At 38.8% G+C, this 22,336-nt stretch overlaps 4 protein-coding genes, 1 long non-coding RNA gene and 2 pseudogenes across 7 annotated transcripts; 4 read left to right on the top strand and 3 right to left on the bottom strand.

Moving 5' to 3' along the window:
• LOC104773301 (inositol oxygenase 1-like) lies at nt 1,212-3,363 on the top strand. 2 transcript variants are annotated; one of them, XM_010497889.2, is made up of 9 exons: nt 1,212-1,493; nt 1,705-1,819; nt 1,899-2,185; nt 2,280-2,339; nt 2,413-2,465; nt 2,542-2,664; nt 2,749-2,818; nt 2,923-3,083; nt 3,199-3,363. In XM_010497889.2, the coding sequence occupies exons 1-9, from the start codon at nt 1,457-1,459 to the stop codon at nt 3,223-3,225; spliced, it is 933 nt and encodes a 310-aa protein (XP_010496191.1). In that variant the 5' UTR covers nt 1,212-1,456; the 3' UTR covers nt 3,226-3,363. The 2 variants fall into 2 exon arrangements, with proteins under 2 accessions (XP_010496191.1, XP_010496186.1); XM_010497884.2 differs by having other exon boundaries at nt 1,699-1,819.
• Nucleotides 5,717-6,430, bottom strand: LOC104773296. Its single transcript, XR_765061.2, has 3 exons — nt 6,169-6,430; nt 5,933-6,042; nt 5,717-5,841 (listed from the first exon to the last, which is right to left on the bottom strand). It is a non-coding gene; the product is annotated as an uncharacterized LOC104773296 (long non-coding RNA).
• LOC104773285 (phytosulfokine receptor 1-like) lies at nt 6,774-9,339 on the top strand. Its single transcript, XM_010497865.2, has one exon. It carries the CDS (start codon nt 6,920-6,922, stop codon nt 8,990-8,992), a length of 2,073 nt encoding a protein of 690 aa, XP_010496167.1. The 5' UTR covers nt 6,774-6,919; the 3' UTR covers nt 8,993-9,339.
• On the top strand, nt 13,109-16,738 carry LOC104773220 (PHD finger protein ALFIN-LIKE 7-like). Of its 2 annotated transcripts, none has more exons than XM_010497810.2 (6): nt 13,109-13,470; nt 13,671-13,703; nt 14,157-14,385; nt 14,786-14,912; nt 15,020-15,115; nt 16,266-16,738. In XM_010497810.2, the coding sequence occupies exons 1-6, from the start codon at nt 13,380-13,382 to the stop codon at nt 16,464-16,466; spliced, it is 777 nt and encodes a 258-aa protein (XP_010496112.1). In that variant the 5' UTR covers nt 13,109-13,379; the 3' UTR covers nt 16,467-16,738. The 2 variants fall into 2 exon arrangements, with proteins under 2 accessions (XP_010496112.1, XP_019098992.1); XM_019243447.1 differs by lacking the exon at nt 16,266-16,738 and having other exon boundaries at nt 13,123-13,211; nt 13,361-13,470; nt 15,020-15,622.
• Nucleotides 16,626-18,273, bottom strand: LOC104773231 (annotated as a pseudogene).
• Nucleotides 19,311-20,344, top strand: LOC104773237 (AT-hook motif nuclear-localized protein 28-like). Its single transcript, XM_010497819.2, has one exon. The coding sequence runs from the start codon at nt 19,323-19,325 to the stop codon at nt 20,013-20,015; it is 693 nt and encodes a 230-aa protein (XP_010496121.1). The 5' UTR covers nt 19,311-19,322; the 3' UTR covers nt 20,016-20,344.
• LOC104773245 lies at nt 20,383-22,030 on the bottom strand (annotated as a pseudogene).

Genomic DNA, 22,336 nt, shown 5'->3' with positions numbered 1-22,336 from the left:
TGTTTAAGTCCAAATTCGGATCATAGGGTTTTAAGAGGGTTCGGCCGTATTTTACCTTTCACCGATTTGGATCTGACTGGATTTGGACCGGGAGCTAACAGACCTCGGTTTTAATCTCTCCCTCGCTCACGGACCACGAACATAACTACGTACTAGATCACGAACAGAACCGCGAACTGGATCACGAACAGAAACGCGAACTGGATCACGAACAGAAACGCGAACTGGATCACGAACAGATTCCACGGACAGAACAACGAACAGCTTCCCACAAACCGCCTGGTACTTCTCTCGTCCGGAATCACGAACCGCGAACACACGAACTCACCCCCGAACACGGACCACAAATCTCGATCAAGCTGTCGATAGAAGCTTGATCACGAGCTTAAGGTATGCTCGTGAACAAGGAGATCTTCGGACAGAAAAGTGTTTGATCTCGGGTGGAAGCAAGAACGACGATGGTTTAGGGTTTGAGGATGAGAGAAGAAGATCGGCGGCTGCCTTAGGGTTTTAGGGTTTGGGAAGCGGCGGCTGTTTTTAGGTTTTAGGGTTAGAGGCTATCGTGCTGATAACGTGTTGTAAACTAGAGAATTTAGGAAGTGAAATCTCTTAGTCTTATTAATGAATATCGAGGTTACAAGTATATATATAGGAGTACAAGGGCTAAAGCCCATAAAGTAATCGAGTACATAAGATAGGCCATGGGCCGTGAATCAATGGCCGATGGGCCGTACATGTGCGGACCGGTATATGGGTCGAATAGCCATGTCCTAATGGACTGTAAGCGGACCGGTCTATAGAGTCCATGAAGTGTTTTACAACATTTTTTAAGAAAACATATTAAAAATGGTAACATTTTCCAACGTTAAAGCCATCATACATCAGTTTTAAGCTTGTTTTTTCTTCTTCTACGTCTGCTTTATCGTTTGACCGATACGAGATTACAGAATCACAATTAAATTATCTTTGACTATAATGAGTGATTTATGCCTTGTTATAGATTTTGGATCAGTTACGTTTGTGTTTACACTAAAATATAAAAGTGATCAGAAAAAGAAATTCATTTTTTCTTCCTTGTGTGTGTGTTAGTGGATTCAAAAGCTTGACACGTGCGCAACGATAACATTTTTAAAAACATAATGACGCGCCAAGTCGTTATCTAAAGTCTAAACTCATCTCAAACTATAACAGCTGTGTTCCTTTGTTTTTTTCTTATGTTTTTCTCTGCATGAACCCTAAATCCAGTGAAGTAGGCCAAACTTTTGAATATTTTGCCATTCAAGGACACTACTTTGAGAGTCCTGCTTCTGAAAAATAATGGCCAAGGACTCACTTCTTCCATTATTTTCACTTCAGGACTCGCTTTTCACCTATATATGTATAAGTCAACATATATCTTCCTTTCTCCCCCAACAACAAACCCTAGCTGCTTTGAGTTCTGGATCTGTGACTCTCCATGACGATTATCATCGATCACCACTCAGATCAGAACGGTTCGTTTTCCATTTATCTTCTTCTGAGTTTAGTTTAGAGTTTTCTTCAAGTTATTAAATTGGGTCCATGTTCTGTTTTAAGATGATCTGGTCATTAGATTCGCATATCTTGGATGATCTCATGATTTTTGGATTCAGTTTCAGTTTTTCTTTAGTGGGTTTGTCGAATTGAACTCGGGAACTTTTGATTTTGATGATTGAATAGATGCAGGAGATGAGATTGGAGAGAAGAATCAGGGGATTACCAAAGAGGAAGAAGAAACAGAGTTGGTGTTAGATGCAGGTTTTGAGGCTCCTCACACCAACTCCTTTGGTCACACCTTCAGGTAAATATCTTTTTTCGAGTCATATTCACACCAGAGAGATTGCAAGATCGAAACTTTATTCGATGTTTTCATATGAAAGGGATTATGATGCTGAGAGTGAGAGGAGAAGAGGTGTGGAGGAATTTTACAGGGTGAATCACATTGGCCAAACCGTTGATTTCGTGAGGAAGATGAGGCAGGAATACGGGAAGCTAAACCGAACCGAGATGAGCATTTGGGAATGCTGTGAGCTTCTGAATGAGTTCATCGACGAGAGTGATCCTGATTTGGACGAACCTCAGATTGAGCATTTGCTTCAGACAGCTGAAGCCATCAGAAAAGATTACCCTGATGAAGACTGGCTCCATCTGACCGGTCTTATCCATGGTAAATTTCTATTTGATGATTCGTTTCGATTACATTAACAGATGGTTTACCGGTTAAATGATTTTTTTGTATTGGTGTGTGTTGTGTGAATCAGATCTTGGAAAAGTTCTTCTTCACTCTTCATTTGGTGAGCTCCCTCAGTGGGCTGTTGTTGGTGAGTTTTGTGTGTTTGGTGACGATCGTTTTCTTCTATTCTATTCTCGAATGACTAATATCTCTTTTTACAGGTGATACATATCCGGTGGGGTGTGCGTTTGATGAATCTATTGTTCACCACAAGGTATATAAGATACTTTAACATTGTTTTGAGTTTTAAAACATCTTAATATTGATTCCACTGTGAGTTCTTGATGTAGTACTTCAAGGAGAATCAAGACTATGATAACCCGAGTTACAACACCAAGTACGGGATCTATACTGAAGGCTGTGGGCTTGATAACGTGTTAATGTCTTGGGGACATGATGATTATATGTATCTGGTAAGTAAATGACAATCTCAACATTTGTTTTCTTATACCGACATGTGAGAATCTCTATTTGACTACAAAAGCTGAATCTCACAGGTTGCAAAAGAGAATCAAACTACATTACCATCAGCCGGTCTTTTCATCATCCGATACCATTCTTTCTACGGTATTTTGAAACACATTCCCATTTACTCACATCTACGGGGTGATACAGATGAGTCATGACTATAAAAGTCACCGGGTTCCTGTTCATGTTATTTGGTTTTGCAGCTCTTCACAAATCAGAAGCATACAAGTATTTGATGAACGATGAAGACACAGAGAACATGAAGTGGCTGAAAGTGTTCAACAAGTATGATCTCTACAGCAAAAGCAAAGTTCGTATAAACGTGGAGGAAGTGAAACCTTATTATCTCTCCCTGATCAACAAGGTATATATATATATGTACAATTGTATCTTCACATTTGATATGGTCAAATCTAGATGCATACTTCAGCTTTTCTTGTTCCTAACCGGCTAAATCTATCGCCTTTTGTTGTTTGCAGTATTTTCCGGCAAAGTTGAAGTGGTGAAACTCAGAAGTAGAAAGTTGTCTAATAAAATTGAATGTGACTGTGAACCTAAACGCTATAATGGACATGCCTTGAAGAATAAAACAGAGTGTTGTTGTTTCGTTTGAGCTAAGTTCCATTTCCAACGGGTGTTTTAGAGATGTGCATTACGGTTGATAACATATAAAGTCAGTGACTAGTAGATATGACAGGGGATGAGTTTTAAACCAGAAGAATCCCAAAAGCAAAATTAAAACTGAAAACGCTATTCTAAAGCGTGGTCATCCTGCAAAAGGCCTACAGCGAGAAAAACCATACCCAAAGCTGTCAACCAAATGGAGCAATTCCCATAATACCTGCGAAATGAGACGGCAAAAACTTATCTTAGAAAATAACAATATGACTTCTCTCACTCGCCAATAAAAAAGAAACTACATGAGATGTTTCTTACACTGAATCTGATTCCAGAGTACCAATCAATTCCTTGAGTTCTTTACGTCCATTGAAGACTTGATAGACACGATTGATCATGGGAGCCCCATCTTCATCTCTCACAGCCTAGAATATACAGTGTACAAAAATGTAAAATGTCACACTCCACAACTAACTGACATCATGAAGATAAAAAAACAAAAATGGGGTTTTAAGTGTTTGACTTACTTGAGCAATAAAAGTCAAAGGTGTACCAATCTCAAGAACTTTCTCACAAGACATGCAACTGCTAGGATCCGTAATCTAAAAGAAAAGAAAAAAAAACATCATAAGCACAGCTGTTGAAGCTAGCCAGTGGAATAAAACAGAGAAAGGAATTAAAGAAGAAAAGACAAGGTAGTAAAAACACAAATAGTACCTTGATATCTTTCTGTGAAAGCAAGCTTTTGAAGTGTTTACTCACTGGATCAGTAAAGTGATACTTCTTTAGAATATAAAAAAATCCTCTGGCATCTTGCTAATCCGTTACATTAACCCGAGCAGTGTCGTCCTCCTAATGTGAAAAAAAAAACAGAAGGATGCAACCAAATTAAATCATGGGCTTTCAAAAAGTTTTTTTGGATGATAAAATTATGTTGTCATTACCAAATACCAAGAACCTTCCTACGGTTCAAGAGCATATCCGCATGTTCCGGTAATGAACCAACAGAGGTCAACTTGTCGAAATTAATCGAGGCCTGAAGGAAAGAAAAACCAAAGGAACACATTACTTTAATTTTGACAAAAATAAAGCTGAATCTTAGAAATTAAGGAGGCCAAAGCCTTAGAACGGTTGGTCTCTACGGTTGAGGTTGATCCAACAGTTCCAGATACCACAACTAAGTTGCGGAACACTGGCTTAAGTTCAAGAAATTGCTCTGAAATTTTTTGTGGATCATCGACCTATCAATCATGGAAACAAGAAAAAGCAAACACATATATATATACACACAAGCCAAAACGGCAACCCTACCTAACCCTTTCAATTTTGTCCACCGGGGTAGTTAAGTGTTGAAGAAGCTCAGCGTCACTGAAGGAAAGAAGAAATCAAAATCAAGATCAAAATGAAAAAAGTGTGTTTTTATGAGCAGAGTAGAAATTGATTGAGGAACTGACTAACGTTTTATTGCTGCGGCTATAAAAGTGGAGAAAGAAGCCAAGGCCTAAACATATCGCAGCAACTTCAATCATCTTCTATCTCCACTAGAAAAAGAATAAACAAACGACGAATTGGAAAAATCGAAAGAAGAATAAACAAACGGCGAAGAATAAACAAATTCGATTATCTTCTCCACTTCAATCAACCTTTATTTTGTTTTTGAGCAGAAGACGAGAGATACGGCTTTAAAACGGAAAAATCGAACGTGATTTGACAAAAGATCGACTCGAATATGAACATAATCGAAGATTACCTTACGCCTGATGATACTTAAATAATTAACTCGAGTTTGAACATAAAGCTAGGTATAGTGATCTTGAATTTTAGGGTTTTGCTAGAACCCTAGAAGTAATGGGTATTAGTTAGATGCACTTCGATCCGTTATCCGCTTTTATTCGATCAGAATTATCTTAGACTTGTTAAAAATTAATATACCATATATCAAAATACTTAACATAAACATACCATACCACAATGAACTTTTTAGGTCTACATGTTTTAAGTCTTTCAGTCGCGATACTGTGTTGGGTGTTTTTTTTTTTTAAAGTTCTTGGACAGTTTTATGCCAGACGAGAGACGACAATGCATGGATTCGGCCGACGTTTAAAGGTGCTCACTGCTCTGATCATGAGATCCCCATCTTTGTGTCAGCCTAGAATGAATATGGCTATGAGATGATCATGCTCTTACCACTACTTCATCATGTATATATATTTTCAGTGTGTTTGCTCTTCTATTCATATATATATATATACATTGCAAAAATTCCATAAAACTAACCACAACAACACCATCATGGAGGCAAAACAGAGTGATAGATCCAAGTGGTTAATTAATAGATCCAGTTTGTTGAACAGATAAGTATGGGAATTAAACATTTAACATCAGAGACAAACTCAGTGACCTTTTCACTCGTTGATATCTAGCGGAATCTCAAGAACAGGAGTGGCACGGTGAGAAACAACACACCCGTAGTTGCTAAGATAAAGGAGAGACTTTCATAAACCCTGAAAAGTGAAACAAAAACAAATTCTCTTAAGAAAAAAACAAAAATGATTCTATCACCTCACAAGTAAAGGAACATGAGATTATTCTTACGATGACTGTGATTCCAGGTTGTAAACTTCTTTGTCAACGCATGTATATCCATTGAAGACCTGAGAGGGTAGTGCGTGGATTGTGGGAGCCCCATCTCCGCCTCTATAAGCCTTTTAGTACAAAGAAGAAAAACAATCAGAATGTATATTCCTAATCTGTCAATGAAAATGAATCATGAACAAATGGTAGACAAAGAAAAAAAAGAAAAAAAACAACAACGATTGAGCTTATATAACCTTAGCGATAATACTCAAAGGCGTACCGATCTCAAGAAAATCCTTAGAGCAAGTGTGTTCAACAATCTACAAAATTAGAAAAGAAGAAGAAAAAAAGAAAAACGCAACATATCATTGCTTCAACCAGAGGTGTTGTTTGAATAAGCTAGCGAATATTTATACCTTGACTTCTTTGCGACGAAGCACCCTTTGGTAATAAAGTTCATTCAAAGGTTCATCAAACACATTTCTTTTAAAAGTACCATGCAATCCAACTACATGAACCCGGCCAGTATCGTCTTCCTAAATTCAAACACAAATAAGAGAGATAGGATCGGATAGCAAAACAATCAATCAGGCAGAGTAAAAGTTTTCTAACAAAAAAAAACATTATCTATATCAATATATTACCAGAAACCAAGGGGCAGTTTTCTGGCTTAGTAGAATCTCTTCGAGTCTTCGGACTCCGTTTTCGATAAACCAGCCTGATTGAATTATTAAAAAATAAAAATAAAAATATTTTTAAAATAAGTAAAATTAAAAAAAAACCCAAAAAAAATTAATAGTCAGACAAGGAAAAAAAAGACTTGAGAATCAACGGTCAACTTTGATGACCTTTTCTTTCTCTCGTTCGCTTCATCTTCATGTGTCTGCTGTATGTGTATCTGCTCCTCCGAGTCCGAGACAGAGGTATTAAAAAAAAGTACAGAGTTAAAAAAGTAGCGATTTTTTTGGAGATTAAGATTCACTTGCTCTCTTCCTGTTTTCTAACATGGGTCTTTACTACCATCATCGGTGGGTGATGCTGCTCGTTGCTCTTGTCCTAGAGCTGCTATGCTGTTTCTTCTACTCATCACATTCTCAGCACCTCACGTGCCATCCTCGTGACCTGGAGGCCTTGCGTGACTTCATCAACGAGCTCGAGCCAAAGCCAAATGGTTGGGATTTCAATTCTTCTTCTGCAAATTGCTGTGAATTGGTTGGGGTCACATGTGACAATCAGAAGAACAAGACAGCGAGAATCACCAAACTGGAGCTTGTGAACAGAAGATTGTCCGGTCCGTTGTCTGAATCTCTTGGCCTGCTGGATCAGATTAGAGTCCTTAATCTCTCCAACAATTTCATCTCAGGCTCGATCCCTCCCTCTGTTTTCAATCTGGTAAACCTCGAAACTCTAGATTTGAGCTCTAACGGATTGATTGGCCAAATCCCACATAGCTTAAACCTTCCTTCGCTTACAAGTATCAACCTTTCTTCAAACGAGTTGAATGGTTCGCTTCCTGCGCACGTCTGCCACAACTCCACCGAGCTTACGCTGATAAGACTCGATTCCAACAGATTTTACGGAGACTTTCCATCTGGGTTGGAGAAATGCGCTCTGCTCGAACAGCTCTTCCTTGGTGGGAACAGTCTCACTGGTAATATACCCGAGGATCTGTTTCGGTTTCAAAGGTTGAATCTTTTGGAGATTCAAGAGAACCATCTCTCTGGTTCGCTCAGTCCTGCACTTGGTAACCTCTCTAGCCTTGATCATCTCGATGTCTCTTGGAATAGACTCTCCCCTGAAGTCCCTGATGTGTTCAACAAATTGCTCAAGCTCAAGTCTCTCATGGCTCGCTCTAATAGATTCACAGGAGGAATCCCAAAGTCGTTGGCAAGTTCACAGACTTTGAACTTGCTTAACTTGAGGAACAACTCATTGAGTGGTCCTTTGCGTCAGAATTGTTCTGTGATGACTAACTTGACCTCACTTGATCTGGGATCCAACAGATTCAATGGCTCTTTGCCTGAAAATCTACCGGCTTGCAGAAACCTGAGGAGCGTTAATCTTGCCCGGAACCTCTTCCATGGCCAGGTGCCTCAAAGCTTCAAGGACTTTGAAAGCCTTTCTTATTTCTCGCTTTCAAATTGCAGCCTTCTTAATAACATTTCATCGACACTTCACGCCCTTCAGTACTGCAAGAACCTGACGACTCTGATTCTCACCTTGAGTTTTCGTGGAGAGATGTTACCTGATGACCCGAGTCTTCATTTTGAGAACCTGGTGGTACTTGCTATTCCAAACTGTAGGCTTACCGGTCAAATCCCAAGCTGGTTGAGTAAGAGCTTCCATTTAAAGGTGTTGGATCTATCATGGAACCATTTAACTGGAGCTATCCCGAATTGGTTTGATGGTTTGACCGACCTTTTCTACTTGGATTTGTCGAATAACTCATTGACAAGAAAGATCCCAAAAAGCTTAACCAGACTCCAGAGCCTCACAATTCGAGATGTCTCATTAGAAGACCCATCTCTAGATTTCACATACATCTATAGAGTGAATGAGGGTGCAAGACATCTGCAGTACAAACATATTTTGATGTTCCCTCCAATGCTTGACCTCAGCCAAAACAATCTTTCTGGACCCATATGGCAGGAGTTTGGAAACTTGAAGAAGCTCCATGTATTTAATCTAAATGCCAACAGATTATCAGGATCGATCCCTAGCTCGCTTTCGGAAATGACAAGCCTAGAGGTTCTTGATTTGTCCAATAACCGTCTAACTGGTTCAATCCCAGAATCTCTGGAGAATCTAACATTACTGTCCAAGTTCAGTGTTGCTAACAATAGTCTCTCAGGGACAATCCCTTCTGGTGGTCAATTTCTTACATTCCCTAACTCAAGTTTCGAGGGAAACCATCTATGTGGTGATTACTTGCTTCAATGTCAACTAGAGGCACCAGACAAGAAGCTACCAAGAACCAGCGAGAGTGACTTTGCCTTACATTTTTCATATGGAGTGGCTCTTGGGTTTGGTTTATCCTTGGTTGTTTTTGCTTTTCGCCACAAGCTGTTCAGCATTTAATTTTCACGGCATCAAGGTTCATGTTACATACCATACGCACCATGAACCAGTAGCTCGCTTTCAGAAATGACAAGCCTAGAGGTTCTTGATAATGAACCAGTAGTGATGGTGACTTTGCCTTACATTTTTCATATGGAGTGGCTTTTGGGTTTATCATTTTTATTATAGTGACAGAGCTCGATGTCTACTAACGCTTTCGTTTAATGAACCTATTGTTCACCACAAGGTACATAATAGATCCTTAAAATTTAACATATATACAGGGCTACAAACTAAAAAAATTTCCTCACTCCAAGCGTTTCAACAATCTTCAACCAGAAGGCAAGCTAATCCTACGGGCAAAGGGCTGGTGTCTAATTTTTTCGCTGATGGGTTGTCCTGCTGTATGATTTAGACTTCTTCTTTGATCTTCTATCTAACTCTTCTAGCAATGCCTTTCTTAGATATTCCACACCATACATGACGAATAAAGCCACAGCAACCGTTCCAAAAATCTTCCCCATCATCATACAAGCCCTGCAAAAAAATAACACAATATTATTCTTTCAGGAAATCTAATTCATCACCTAAGTATATTCTATAAAATGAGTGTTACTTACTCTGACTTTGACTTCAGTTTATCAACCATACTTTCAAATGAGCCCTCTCCTTTGAAGACCCGAAGAGATCGTCCCTTGGGTCCTTGAATCACGAGATTCCCAGCTTTGTCTTTTACAGCCTACCATATATATATATATATATATATATACAGGCACGAAATCAGATGTAACTTGACTTGCACAGCCCGTGAAAAAAAAACACAAACAAAAGAAACATGGGGTTCCCATACCTTGCCGACAAAAGTCAAGTAAGTACCAATATTAAGAGCACGCCCATGACAATTATGTTCAAGCACCTAAAGAAAAACAATCACCTTGTTGTTTCAATCCAAGTAAAAGATGTGTTATATATAACAGAGAAAAACAATACAATGAATATACGAAAAGAACCTTTGTGCCTTGGGGTAAAACAACCCCTTCGAAGAGTTCACTTGCTGGCATATCAAAGGGATACCGATTAAAAATACCATGAAATCCTACGGCATCTTCAACTCCCAGTACATTCACCTGATGACCCGTATTATCTTCCTAAATTTGAGAGAGAGAGAGATAGTAAATAACCAATTAAGGAGAGGAGGGAAAGGTTAAAATTGCAGGAAGAAAAATAATAGCAAATAAAAAGCTTTTGAATGTTATCTTACTAGATACCAAGGAGTCTCCTCTTGACGTAACAGAAAGTTTAGAGACGTCTTTACCAAACCACCATCTTCTAACTCGATCTCACAATGCACTCTGGCCTGAAGTATATATGTTATCAGAAGAGTAATAAGCACACATGATGCCAAAGGCCAACACATTACAAAAGCATTATTATTTTAACCTGTTCTTCACAAGAACACCCAAGAGACCATTATTCTTGCAGTTAAGGGGCGCTGCAGAACCAACTCTTCCGGATACCACAACAATGAGACTCGTGGTGTTTTTTGCAAGCAACTCATCATCTGAAAAAAAAAAATCGTATCATCCAAAACCAATACAGATGTAAAAATAACCAGAATTCGAATTTATCAAATAGAAACATACCTAACCGATTTAGATCGCGTACACGGGTAATACTGTCCAAATAGTCAGCTCTCCTGAGCCATGGCAAACACACAACATTAGTTGGTTGATTGATGAAGCGGTGGGATACATTCACAAGGATATAGGGAATGAGAGACTAACCTTCTAATTTTACGGCCGAAGAGATAATATCCTACACCAGTGCATGAAAAAAAAACAGCTACTTCAAGCAACAACTAGACAACAAATTAAAACAAAGAGTTTGCATCAAACGATACAATCTTAAGGAAAAAAACCCTAAATTGATCTTCAAAAACACCAAAGTTATTGGGAAACATACACGTTCCATCGAGCGAGGTTGGAGTTGTCTACTTGTGTCTATGCTTAGAAGAATCCAGAGAGAGACAGAGAGAAGAAGAGCAGGGATCGCCGAGTAAAATCGAGAGAGAGAGAGAGGAGAGCAGGGTTGAAGAAAAAAACCTCTCTTAAAAGACTACGTTTGATTTGAAGTGAAATACTAACATACAAGTGATAGGTTAAGGCCCAACAGAATGAAGCCCAATCCAAAAAACGAAACCCAAGCACAAAGGAAGACGTCATCACGGGTCCACGTGGGACACATTAAGGAACGTGTTGAGAAAAAATACAACTCTGGACTCCCAAACATTTAGTGGTTCCTGGAAAATTACATTCGAGGATGTATCACATGAAAAAAAATACTGCACCTATATATGGTAGTGACATCAGAATCCATTTTCAGAGACAAAAGAGTTTTAGTACTCGCGCCGCTACTCATCAGGCACCTATATAAGTAACCTTTGAGCTTATAGTCAAAGTTATGTAAAGTATTTTGACTTGTCACTCGAGTCTTTCTTCATATCTGTATGAGTTTTAGATTTATCAAAGACAGTAATTATATTTTCTATTAATATATGCCACCTTTGTGCTACATTTTTAGATGCACCAAATTTCAATTACAAGCAGACAGCCAAATCAACCAATTTTTGTTCTATACAACATCCTAACACATGCGTTTGCAACTCTATTGTAGATAGATGTATAGAACATGAAATCAAATCAATCAATTTGTACCTTAAGATAGAGTCCCCAACCCATTGTTTTTCGAGGTGAGCGGCAAAAACACCATTAGAATCGACATTCACTAACATTTGCATTACATCTTACGTGGTGGTTACTTTATGAAGTATTATTTTATAGAGGTTTTACCAGTATATTGTTAAAAAACAATTTACACTTGGATTATTGAAATGCACACAAAATTCATAACCACCACGTAAATGTTCGCTTGTTAGAGATGATCGAGAACGAGGAAAAATCACAGCTGGTTCCGACTAAAACCTTAACTATAAGCTTCCGGTATGTCATCAACCATCGGTGCGCAAATGATCACTCTTGTAGACTTTACCTTCATATATAAATAATTATGATCTAAATATGTCATATTAAATTATAATAATAGTAAAAAATCATCTAAAAAATGATGCATGCACTTTTAACTTAACCTATCCAAAAAATTGTATTCCTTATTGCAATTAGTTTGCCAACTAATATGTTGTTTCCAATTAACATCAACAGTATAGAAAATTGTCAATGTTAGAACTTGTATTTGGCATTCATAACAACAAATACATAATGAAATCAACTTACACTTGGATTAATGGAATTTGCACAAAAGCGGCACTCGTCAAGTCCATTTGTTTATACGTAACCTCAAATTCTATATTGAAAAATATAGGAGAACTAATGTCTAGTTCATCCACATGGTTTTTTTTAGGGTTCTATATATTAGAGATTTCCAGTGTTTGATTTGAGTATAATTAACATGACAATTAACCAAAATTTTTTAATAAAATAGTATATATAACCAAAAATGAATTTAATAAAATCATCAACCACTTTTAAAAAGATAAATAAGAAGTTAATTATGAAAGAGAAAATAATATAAAAATTCTTTATTTGTATTTTTTTTCCAATTTTCTGAATTATTAGTAGCATTATCAATTCATTAGATTCTTTATTTTCCCAACAAATCTTTTAATTCATCGTAAGATATGTTGAAATACTGATTACTAACAAAAAAAAAAACTGTAAAATAGAACAAAATATGCCATCGTAATGTATACTCTCATACTTATGCATGAATGAATTTTTTGCATAGTTCTTTTACGTCGGAGAATAGATATCATATTATGATTTAATATAAATACTTGATTTTATTAATTAACGAGGTTATACTAACTCGTGTGATTTAACTCATTAACTAAAGATTGTAAATACATAGTATGTTGACGGCAATTAAAAAAAAAAGAAATACAAGAGTATAAATATTTTCCGACGTAAGATAAATAAATATTGTGTGACAAAAAAGAAATTAAAAATAATAATAAAAGATATTAAAAAATAATAAATAAAATAATCTTTTGTCTTTAATCTGTTCCGTTGCTTCCAATCCCCCAAATTGTCTTTTGTCTCCTTTCCTTTTCGTTTTTAGGGTTTTTTTTTTCTTCTTTAGCTCTGCTCTGTCTCTCTCTCTCTCTCTCTCTCTCTCTCTCTCTCTGTCTTCTTCTCAATTTCCCCAAAATAAATTCCTCTGAAAGGTTATAGATTTCACTCTCCCCGAATACGATTTCTATCAAAGTTTACAATAAGCCGATCTTGGCTTTTTTTTTTGTTTTTTTGTTTCTTTTGCATCTCGATACTTGGGTTGGGTGTGTGAGGCTGATTTCGTTCTCATCTGTTGTTGAAGTCTTTGGCTTGAAAGCAATATGGAAGGGCATCCTATACCTCGCACTGTCGAAGAGGTCTTTAGCGACTTTCGTGGCCGTAGAGCTGGTCTCATCAAGGCTCTCTCTACTGGTCAGCTCTCGATCCCTTTCTCTCCTAATACTCTGTTTTCTTCTGCTCTCGACAAATCTTTTATTTTATTTTTATTTTTTTCAATTGGGTTTTCTTCGTTTATTGGAAAAAGCTCAAAAGATTTCAGCTTTGTTCTCCTTTCATGTTCTTGGTTTAATTTAATCTGCTTGGATTTGACGATTTATGTTTTTGTTTTGCAGATGTTCAGAAGTTTTACCATCAGTGTGACCCTGGTGAGTTTTTTTTTCATTACCCATGTTTTAAGTCTTTGTATAGCTTCGTAACGCATTGATTCTTTGCTTGTTTAGTTTGTTTTCTAGAGTTGTTTTTTTTATTACTAAAGTTAAGATTTTTAAGTGCAAGAGAGTTCCTTTTGGGTTTGGATTAGGGAAGAGTTTGTGATGGAAATTGCATTTTTTTGTTAGATTACTTGAGATATCTTCTTCCTTATTAGATCCCATCTGCAGTAGATTTGTTGTCTTGATCTTTTGTCTAGTTGTCTCCTCTATTAGTAGTTTTACCTTCCTGTCAGAGTTGTTGTCTGTCTGTCTCAACAGTTTGTTGGTTTCATGGTAACAGATTGAGACTTTAAATGTTTTTGTGTTTCAGCATATACGTAACTATGATGAAGCTAGTTTTCTGTGTGACTTTCTCATCTTAGGGTAATTATTTTTTTACTAATGCAGAGAAGGAAAACTTGTGTCTTTATGGACTTCCAAATGAGACATGGGAGGTTAATCTCCCCGTCGAGGAGGTTCCCCCCGAGCTTCCTGAACCAGCTTTAGGCATCAATTTCGCAAGAGATGGTATGCTAGAGAAAGATTGGATATCTTTGGTTGCAGTTCACAGTGATTCGTGGCTTATCTCTGTTGCATTCTACTTTGGTGCACGTTTTGGATTTGGTAAGAATGAGAGGTAAGAATCCTTTTCTGCTCAGTGTTCTATGTTAATTTCCCTTGTACACATGTTTGTTTAAGTTACAATGACCATTATGGTAGCTGCAACATTCTAGCATTTATCACCTCATTAACTCTTGTTAGTTGTTACAATCTCTGGTTCTCCTCTAAACTCGAGATATCTTGTTCTGTGAAAAAACTCTGTAGAAGTGATTATCATTTTGTATCAGTAACTTCAGTAGAGAGAAGTGTACCCAGAAGTGTTGTGAATCAAACCAGGATTTTATTGAGTTATATCAAGTTCAATGTTTATGTGAGCCGCTAGTTCCCCAAATTTGTAGAACCGTGTTTTTATTCTCTGACATTGTAGAGTCAAATCGTTTAGTTTTCTTGCCTCTGACCTCGTTAATTGTTCTCAGGAAGAGGCTCTTCCAGATGATAAATGATCTCCCAACCATTTTTGAGGTTGTGACTGGCAATGCAAAGCAATCCAAGGATCAATCTGCTAACCACAACAGTAGCAGAAGCAAATCTAGTGGTACCAAGGTAGAAGCCTCTGTCTCTTTACTCCATTCTTTTTTTTCTTTTCTCTCACTGTCCAACTATCGTTGTTGGGTTCTTAACTTTATTTACTCCTTTGTTTCCTCATGTAGCCTCGTCATTCTGAATCTCACACTAAGGCTTCAAAGATGTCCCCACCACCAAAAGAAGATGATGAGAGTGAGGAGGAAGATGACGAACAAGGTGCAGTTTGTGGTGCGTGTGGAGATAACTATGGAGGAGATGAGTTCTGGATATGCTGCGATGCTTGTGAGAAATGGTTCCATGGAAAATGTGTGAAGATCACACCAGCTAAGGCTGAGAACATCAAACATTACAAATGCCCGAGTTGCAGTACCAGCAAGAAAATCAAAGCTTGAAAGGTGACAATAACATTAGATGCTGTGAAAGAGACGAAAGTTTTCACAGTTGAAGAAAACAACAGAACAAGAGTTTAGCTGTGGGAAGAAGAAGAAACAAAAGGCTTCTGATTGCGTAGTTTTAATGGGATTGAGACAGCTTACAGTTAGTAATGTCTCTTTTTTTTTTTCTTTTCTTTTTTTTTTGCTGTTAATGTTATGACTAATTTGTCTTATGTTTCTGAGAAAATTCTGTCTTTAAGCACTCTCTAGTTTGTGTCAACGAGTTTCTTCTTCCTGTTTAGTTGTTTTACAGCTTTGGCTTCTAAAGCCTGATGAAACTAATTGAGTTGATTACCTCGTAGAACTTAACAGTTAAACACAATATGTTTTAGAAGGTTAATATCTTTGGATTTTCAAAGTACCCTCTGTTTCATTTATGTCAGATAAAGATTCGATTTACTGCAGCCTTAAGATGGCTCAGCCTCAGGGATATGAAAATTTCCATCAAGAGATACATAGGAAAGAGCAGGTACAAGGTGAAGGCGGCACAGAGAAACAATAGAGGATTAGGTGAGATTACAGCCATAGCGAGTGCATAAGAAACTCCGAGAGACGCTCCAATCCAAAAGAACCATGTGGTAAACAAGCTACCAATTGGCAGGAGACAAAACGTGTAGAGTAGAGCGCAACAGAAGCCTATAGTGTTGGAAACCCATAGGACGATGAAGACTGTCTGCTTCATCACCGCTGTACCTCCACCCTCGGATTGGTGTACACCTCCCGGAGGCTGCAGTGCGGTTTGATAAGTGGATGNTGGTACCAAGGTAGAAGCCTCTGTCTCTTTACTCCATTCTTTTTTTTCTTTTCTCTCACTGTCCAACTATCGTTGTTGGGTTCTTAACTTTATTTACTCCTTTGTTTCCTCATGTAGCCTCGTCATTCTGAATCTCACACTAAGGCTTCAAAGATGTCCCCACCACCAAAAGAAGATGATGAGAGTGAGGAGGAAGATGACGAACAAGGTGCAGTTTGTGGTGCGTGTGGAGATAACTATGGAGGAGATGAGTTCTGGATATGCTGCGATGCTTGTGAGAAATGGTTCCATGGAAAATGTGTGAAGATCACACCAGCTAAGGCTGAGAACATCAAACATTACAAATGCCCGAGTTGCAGTACCAGCAAGAAAATCAAAGCTTGAAAGGTGACAATAACATTAGATGCTGTGAAAGAGACGAAAGTTTTCACAGTTGAAGAAAACAACAGAACAAGAGTTTAGCTGTGGGAAGAAGAAGAAACAAAAGGCTTCTGATTGCGTAGTTTTAATGGGATTGAGACAGCTTACAGTTAGTAATGTCTCTTTTTTTTTTTCTTTTTTTTTTGCTGTTAATGTTATGACTAATTTGTCTTATGTTTCTGAGAAAATTCTGTCTTTAAGCACTCTCTAGTTTGTGTCAACGAGTTTCTTCTTCCTGTTTAGTTGTTTTACAGCTTTGGCTTCTAAAGCCTGATGAAACTAATTGAGTTGATTACCTCGTAGAACTTAACAGTTAAACACAATATGTTTTAGAAGGTTAATATCTTTGGATTTTCAAAGTACCCTCTGTTTCATTTATGTCAGATAAAGATTCGATTTACTGCAGCCTTAAGATGGCTCAGCCTCAGGGATATGAAAATTTCCATCAAGAGATACATAGGAAAGAGCAGGTACAAGGTGAAGGCGGCACAGAGAAACAATAGAGGATTAGGTGAGATTACAGCCATAGCGAGTGCATAAGAAACTCCGAGAGACGCTCCAATCCAAAAGAACCATGTGGTAAACAAGCTACCAATTGGCAGGAGACAAAACGTGTAGAGTAGAGCGCAACAGAAGCCTATAGTGTTGGAAACCCATAGGACGATGAAGACTGTCTGCTTCATCACCGCTGTACCTCCACCCTCGGATTGGTGTACACCTCCCGGAGGCTGCAGTGCGGTTTGATAAGTGGATGTGATTATCAAAGTACATATAATCAAGAAGACTGCACGGCCTTCTTCTGAAGTGTCGGACCTTAGGCGTCTGAGGCCAATGGAAATATGAGTCCAGAAAGTGACTGGTGACTTAAAGTGATCGGAAGGTTTCTCGAGTTTTGGAAGAGAAGCAGTCTCCTTGCACCCGGTTTTTACAACAACTAGTTCCAAATCCAAGTCTCTACTCTGTTCTTGGTTTCTTACAATAGCAAGGAATGTCAAACCATCACCATTTACTTCGTTCGGTTTCACCAGCTGACGTTCTAGTAATAGTTTTGCAGCCTGCATACATATATTCTACAGTCGGTCTAATTATGAAACAAAACGGATAATTGGAAAAATCATACATGAGTAAAGAAAAATTGAAGGTTTAAGAACCATGCCTGATGATCTTCCTTATATGCTGCAAGATGTAGAGGCGTGTTGGAAGATAAATCTTATTTATTCAAGATATCAGATTCAGTGACAGCAGCATCTCTTTGACTCATTCTTTGGATCCAACCTGTGAGAATTTGGAGAACTTCAAATCTATTATTCAGCACAGCAAGGTGAAGAACGTTATGGCCATTCACACTCACATCTTGGATACAATCAGGGCAAGACATAAGACAGTCTACCACAAGATTTACATCTACTTTTACGACAATGAGATGAAAAGGTGTGATTCCTTCTCTCCCTTTAACTCGAGCAAGTCCAGGATCAAGCCAGAGCAGCCATGTTATGAACTTTCTGTGATCTTTTTCCACAGCAAGATGCAATGGACTATACCCACTTGTGTTCAGCTTTCTGGCAAACGATGGCTTAAGATTCAGCATTTCCATGGCGAATGGTATGTTCCCATATGCTGCAGCTACGTGGAGCGGAGTGTTGACAAATGGCACGGCATTGATGTTATCAAGAATGTAAGGATTCTCATCAATAAGATCATAAAAGTTGTTGATGCTTCCAGTTTCAGCAGCATGTAGTACTCTCGGATCCATGGAGAGAAAGAGACAGAGAGAGAGAGCTGTTTGTGATCTAAATTCAGCAAGATTGATTACAGTTTAACAAGAAGACAATAATGGCAGAAATTGCCTTAACTAAGAACCAAGGACCAACGAACCAATGCAAGAAACAATAAAGAAAGAGTTGAAGACCCCAAGAAACCACATGTACATGTGGAAGAAGAAACAATTTAAAAACAAGTGGGACTCTCTGGCATCTGGATTTCTCCCCCCTAGGATGAAATTCATTTTATTGGACGTTTCACAATTTTGGCTCCATAAGTCATTTATGGCATATGTTCAAAGGTTGTTGTATCTTTGCATCCTCAAAGTCCTCTCAAGAGTTGTATCAAACCTACCAAAACCAGAAGCAGGGATCAGGTGCTGCCATTATCTGATGGTTCTGCACATTGCCTTACCAAGACATATAGAGTCATCATAGAGAGGAGATTATCTTTGTCTCTAAGCAGATACAAGAGCAGAGAGAAAACAGTAAAGCATACCCAGTACTAGATAAGGCATCTCTTTGGCTCATTCTCTGGATCCATCCGATAAGGAAAATGGAGAAGTTACAATCTATCATTCATCACAGCCAAAATACAGAGCATCCTCGCCATTAACACTCACATCTTGGAAACATTCAAGGCAAGTTATGAGGCACTCGACACCACAAGGAGATGGAGCAGTATCCAGTATGCACGTATTCTCACCAATCCAGGCATACAAAGTCACCGATGCTACCGGATTCAGCAGCCTGTTGGAGCCTTGGATCCATAGAGAGTGAACACTCAGTAAAGATCAAACAGAAGTACTACTCATTTCTATGTAATGGACGGATGGGTTATGTCTTAAAGGCTAAAGTTTGTTGCTTTCAAATCTCATATTCCTTCTTCCCTATTCTCTCATTCTCCTCTTTTTATAAAAAAAACATTATTTTCTTTTTTGGCCATATCCCAAAAAGATTAGACTAGTCGTCGTCTTTATAAATCACAATACCATACCAAACCTCTCTGCATCTTTTGTATTTTATCATATAACACAAAACTCCAAAAGATAAAAACAAAATGTTGTCGAAGGTTTCTCAAAAACAACACTTGCAGCTCTCCCCTTCCTCCTCCTCCTCCTCCTCCTCCTCCATGGAAATGGTCCGGTGTTCACGTGGCAGACCTCGAGGTTCGAAGAACAAACCAAAAGCACCAATCTTTGTCACCTCCGAGCCTCCTATGAGTCCTTACATCCTCCAAATACCCTCTGGTGTCGACGTCGTTGAAGCCATTAACCGCTTCTGCCACCAAAAGGGCATCGGCTTTTGCGTCCTCAGTGGCTCAGGCTCCGTCACTGACGTCACTTTGCGTCAGCCTTCTCCGGCAGCTCCTGGCTCAACCATTACTTTCCACGGCAAGTTCGATCTCCTCTCCATCTCCGCCACTTTCTTTCCGCCTAGCACCCCCTTGTCTCCTCCTGTCTCCAATTTCTTCACCGTCTCTCTCGCCGGGCATCAGGGACAGGTCATTGGTGGATTCGTCGCTGGTCCTCTCGTTTCCGCCGGAACTTTCTACGTCGTCGCCGCTAGTTTCAGTAACCCTTCGTATCACCGGATACCCGCGGCGGAGGAAGAGAACGCTGTGTCAGGGGAAGGGGAGGGCCAATCACCTCCGGTATCTGGACATGTGGCGGAGGGAAGTGGAGGAGAGTCGATGTACAGTTGCCAGATGGGTGGCTCTGATGTACACGCCAAAGCTCCACCGCCGTACTGACCAAATCCATCTCTTTCCTAACTAGGGTTTCTTCTTCTTTTGATCATCAAGAATCAACTAAAGTTTGCTTTTTTTTTTTTTATTAATCTTCTTAGATTTTTAAATCAAGCCTTCACTCTTCTTCTTTAGTTTTTTTCTGCAGTGTCAAAAGCTTCCAAGTTAGTGATTGTTTATTTTTCAATTTTATAATATTATTGCATTGTTTATTGGATTCTCCAGAGGTTGGCTAATATGGCTTAATTGATTTCTCAAACATCTCACTAACGGTTTAACCAACCAACAATTGTAAGAAACAATAAATAAAGTGTGAAAAGACTCGAGATATATCACAAACACACTCTTTTTTTCTTCCTGGAACCTTATGACATTACTAACATGCATATACAAGCCGATTTATTATTACATGGAACTAATCAAAATGGACATTACATACGTTTACAGATTGCATATTTGCATTCTCAAAGTCCTTCTGCTGCAGTAAGGTGACAAACTGCTGTATCAAACCTTCCAAAACCAGCTAAACAGGGGATCAGGTGTTACCGTCTGATGACTACGCCATTGCCTTACAAAAACTTCCATCAAGACATAGAAAGGAAAAAAGCAGGTACAAGGCAAAGCACGCGGAGAGAAACAGTAAAGGGTGGGGCGAGATTACAGCCATTGCAAGGGCGTAAGAGACGCATAGAGACGCTCCTATATAAAAGAACCATAGTGTCAACAAGCCTCTAGCTGGTAAAAGACAAAAGGTGTAGAATATAGCGCAGCAGAAGCCTATAGTGTTAGAAACCCATAGGACGATGAAGAATGTATGTTTCATCACCGCATGACCCTCGGACTGGTCTACACCTCCTGGAGGCTGGAGAGCGGTTTGGTAAGTGGCTGTGATTAGCAAAGTGCATATAATCAAGAAGACTCCTCGAGCTTCCTCTGAAGTGTCAGAACTTATGCGCCTTGTGTGAGTGGAGCAGTAGGCCAAAAATGTGATTGGTGATTTGAACAAGTCATACGTTTTCATTGATTTTGGCAGAGAAGATGCTTCCTTGCAGCCGGTTTTTAGAGCAACTTGTTCCAAGTCTCCACCTTCATCAATATGTCCCTGTCTTCTTAAGATATCAAGGAATGTTAAACCATCACCATTCACTTCGTTCCGTTGCACCATCCTACATTCTAGCAACAATCTCACCGCCTGCATGAAAAATGTCAAAGCTTTGGCTTTGTTTCTCTAATGATCTAGAAAATGCTGATATTAATTGTAGAAAATGAAGCATGCCTGATTATCATTCTTATATGCTGCAAGGTGCAAAGCCGTGTTGTGGGTTAGATCCGATTTATTCAGAAAAGCATACTCGGTAGGGAGAGCGTTTCTTTGGCTCCTTCTCTGGATGCACCCGGTAAGGACTTGGAGAACTTCAAACCTATCGTTCATCACAGCAAGATGCAGAGCATTTTGCCCATTCACGCTCACATCTTTAATACATTCAGGGAAAGTTATGAGGCACTCTACCACAAGATCGACGTTCCCTCTTATCACTAGGAGATGGAACAGCGTGATGCCTTCTCTCCCTCTAACGCGAGAAAGGCCGGGATCAAGCCTGAGCAGCCACGTGACAAACTCTTGTTGGTCCTTTTCCACAGCAAGGTGTAACGGACTGTATCCATTTGTGTTCAGCTTTCTCGCAAAGGACGGCTTAAGATTCAGTATCTCTGCGGCAAATGCTCTTTTTCCAGAAGCGGCAGCTATGTGAAGGGGAGTGTTCACAAATGGCACGGTATCGATGCTCTCCAGAAGGTACGGGTTCTCATCAATCAAAGCATACAAGTCACTGATGCTACCAGATTCAGCAGCCTGTTGAAGTCTTGGATCCATAGAGAGGGAGCTTTTGGCAGAAAAGTAAACAAGAAAAATGTTTAGAATAGCATTCAGTAAGATCAATACAGTAAAGTAAGACTGTAAGGGTGCAGCAGAACTACGCAGGAACACTTTTTTGTTTGGTTCCTATTGTGGTTCCTCACAATTTAGATTAGATATGCTCTTAACAAAAAGTAAAGTGACTAACTTGGGAGTTTTAGCAGCAAAAGCTTGGATGCAGGAACCTTAATTTGAACTTTCTCATGGGAGGTTGATTTCATATCACACGAGGTGGGTCCTAAAGAGTTTCCAACCACTCGACATTTTACCAATATATGATATTTGCCAACAATGTCAACAGGAGCTCTCTAATTGATAACAAAATTACTCCATCCACCTATCTTATACCTTTACCCCATATACAAACAGATATTTTGAATAAGTTGTCCATATTTTTTTATCTTCCTTGAGA

Source organism: Camelina sativa, chromosome 3, assembly GCF_000633955.1.
Source record: "Camelina sativa cultivar DH55 chromosome 3, Cs, whole genome shotgun sequence".
Lineage (NCBI taxonomy): Eukaryota > Viridiplantae > Streptophyta > Magnoliopsida > Brassicales > Brassicaceae > Camelina > Camelina sativa.
Note: the sequence above shows the minus strand (reverse complement) of the source record. Positions and strands in the feature narration are given on the sequence as shown.

What these genes read in the sequence shown, in the direction of transcription:
- LOC104773301 (XM_010497884.2), top strand. Translation starts at nt 1,457, where the DNA reads ATGACGATTATCATCGATCACCACTCAGATCAGAACG. An exon ending in CCCTCAGTGGGCTGTTGTTG is followed by an intron (nt 2,340 to 2,412) that starts GTGAGTTTTGTG and finishes CTCTTTTTACAG; the next exon opens with GTGATACATATCCGGTGGGG. An exon ending in CCGATACCATTCTTTCTACG is followed by an intron (nt 2,819 to 2,922) that starts GTATTTTGAAAC and finishes TTGGTTTTGCAG; the next exon opens with CTCTTCACAAATCAGAAGCA.
- LOC104773285 (XM_010497865.2), top strand. Translation starts at nt 6,920, where the DNA reads ATGGGTCTTTACTACCATCATCGGTGGGTGATGCTGCTCGTTGCTCTT.
- LOC104773220 (XM_010497810.2), top strand. Translation starts at nt 13,380, where the DNA reads ATGGAAGGGCATCCTATACCTCGCACTGTCGAAGAGGTCTTTAGCGAC. An exon ending in TTACCATCAGTGTGACCCTG is followed by an intron (nt 13,704 to 14,156) that starts GTGAGTTTTTTT and finishes TTACTAATGCAG; the next exon opens with AGAAGGAAAACTTGTGTCTT. An exon ending in AAGATGACGAACAAGGTGCA is followed by an intron (nt 15,116 to 16,265) that starts GTTTGTGGTGCG and finishes GAAGATGATGAG; the next exon opens with AGTGAGGAGGAAGATGACGA.
- LOC104773237 (XM_010497819.2), top strand. Translation starts at nt 19,323, where the DNA reads ATGTTGTCGAAGGTTTCTCAAAAACAACACTTGCAGCTCTCCCCTTCC.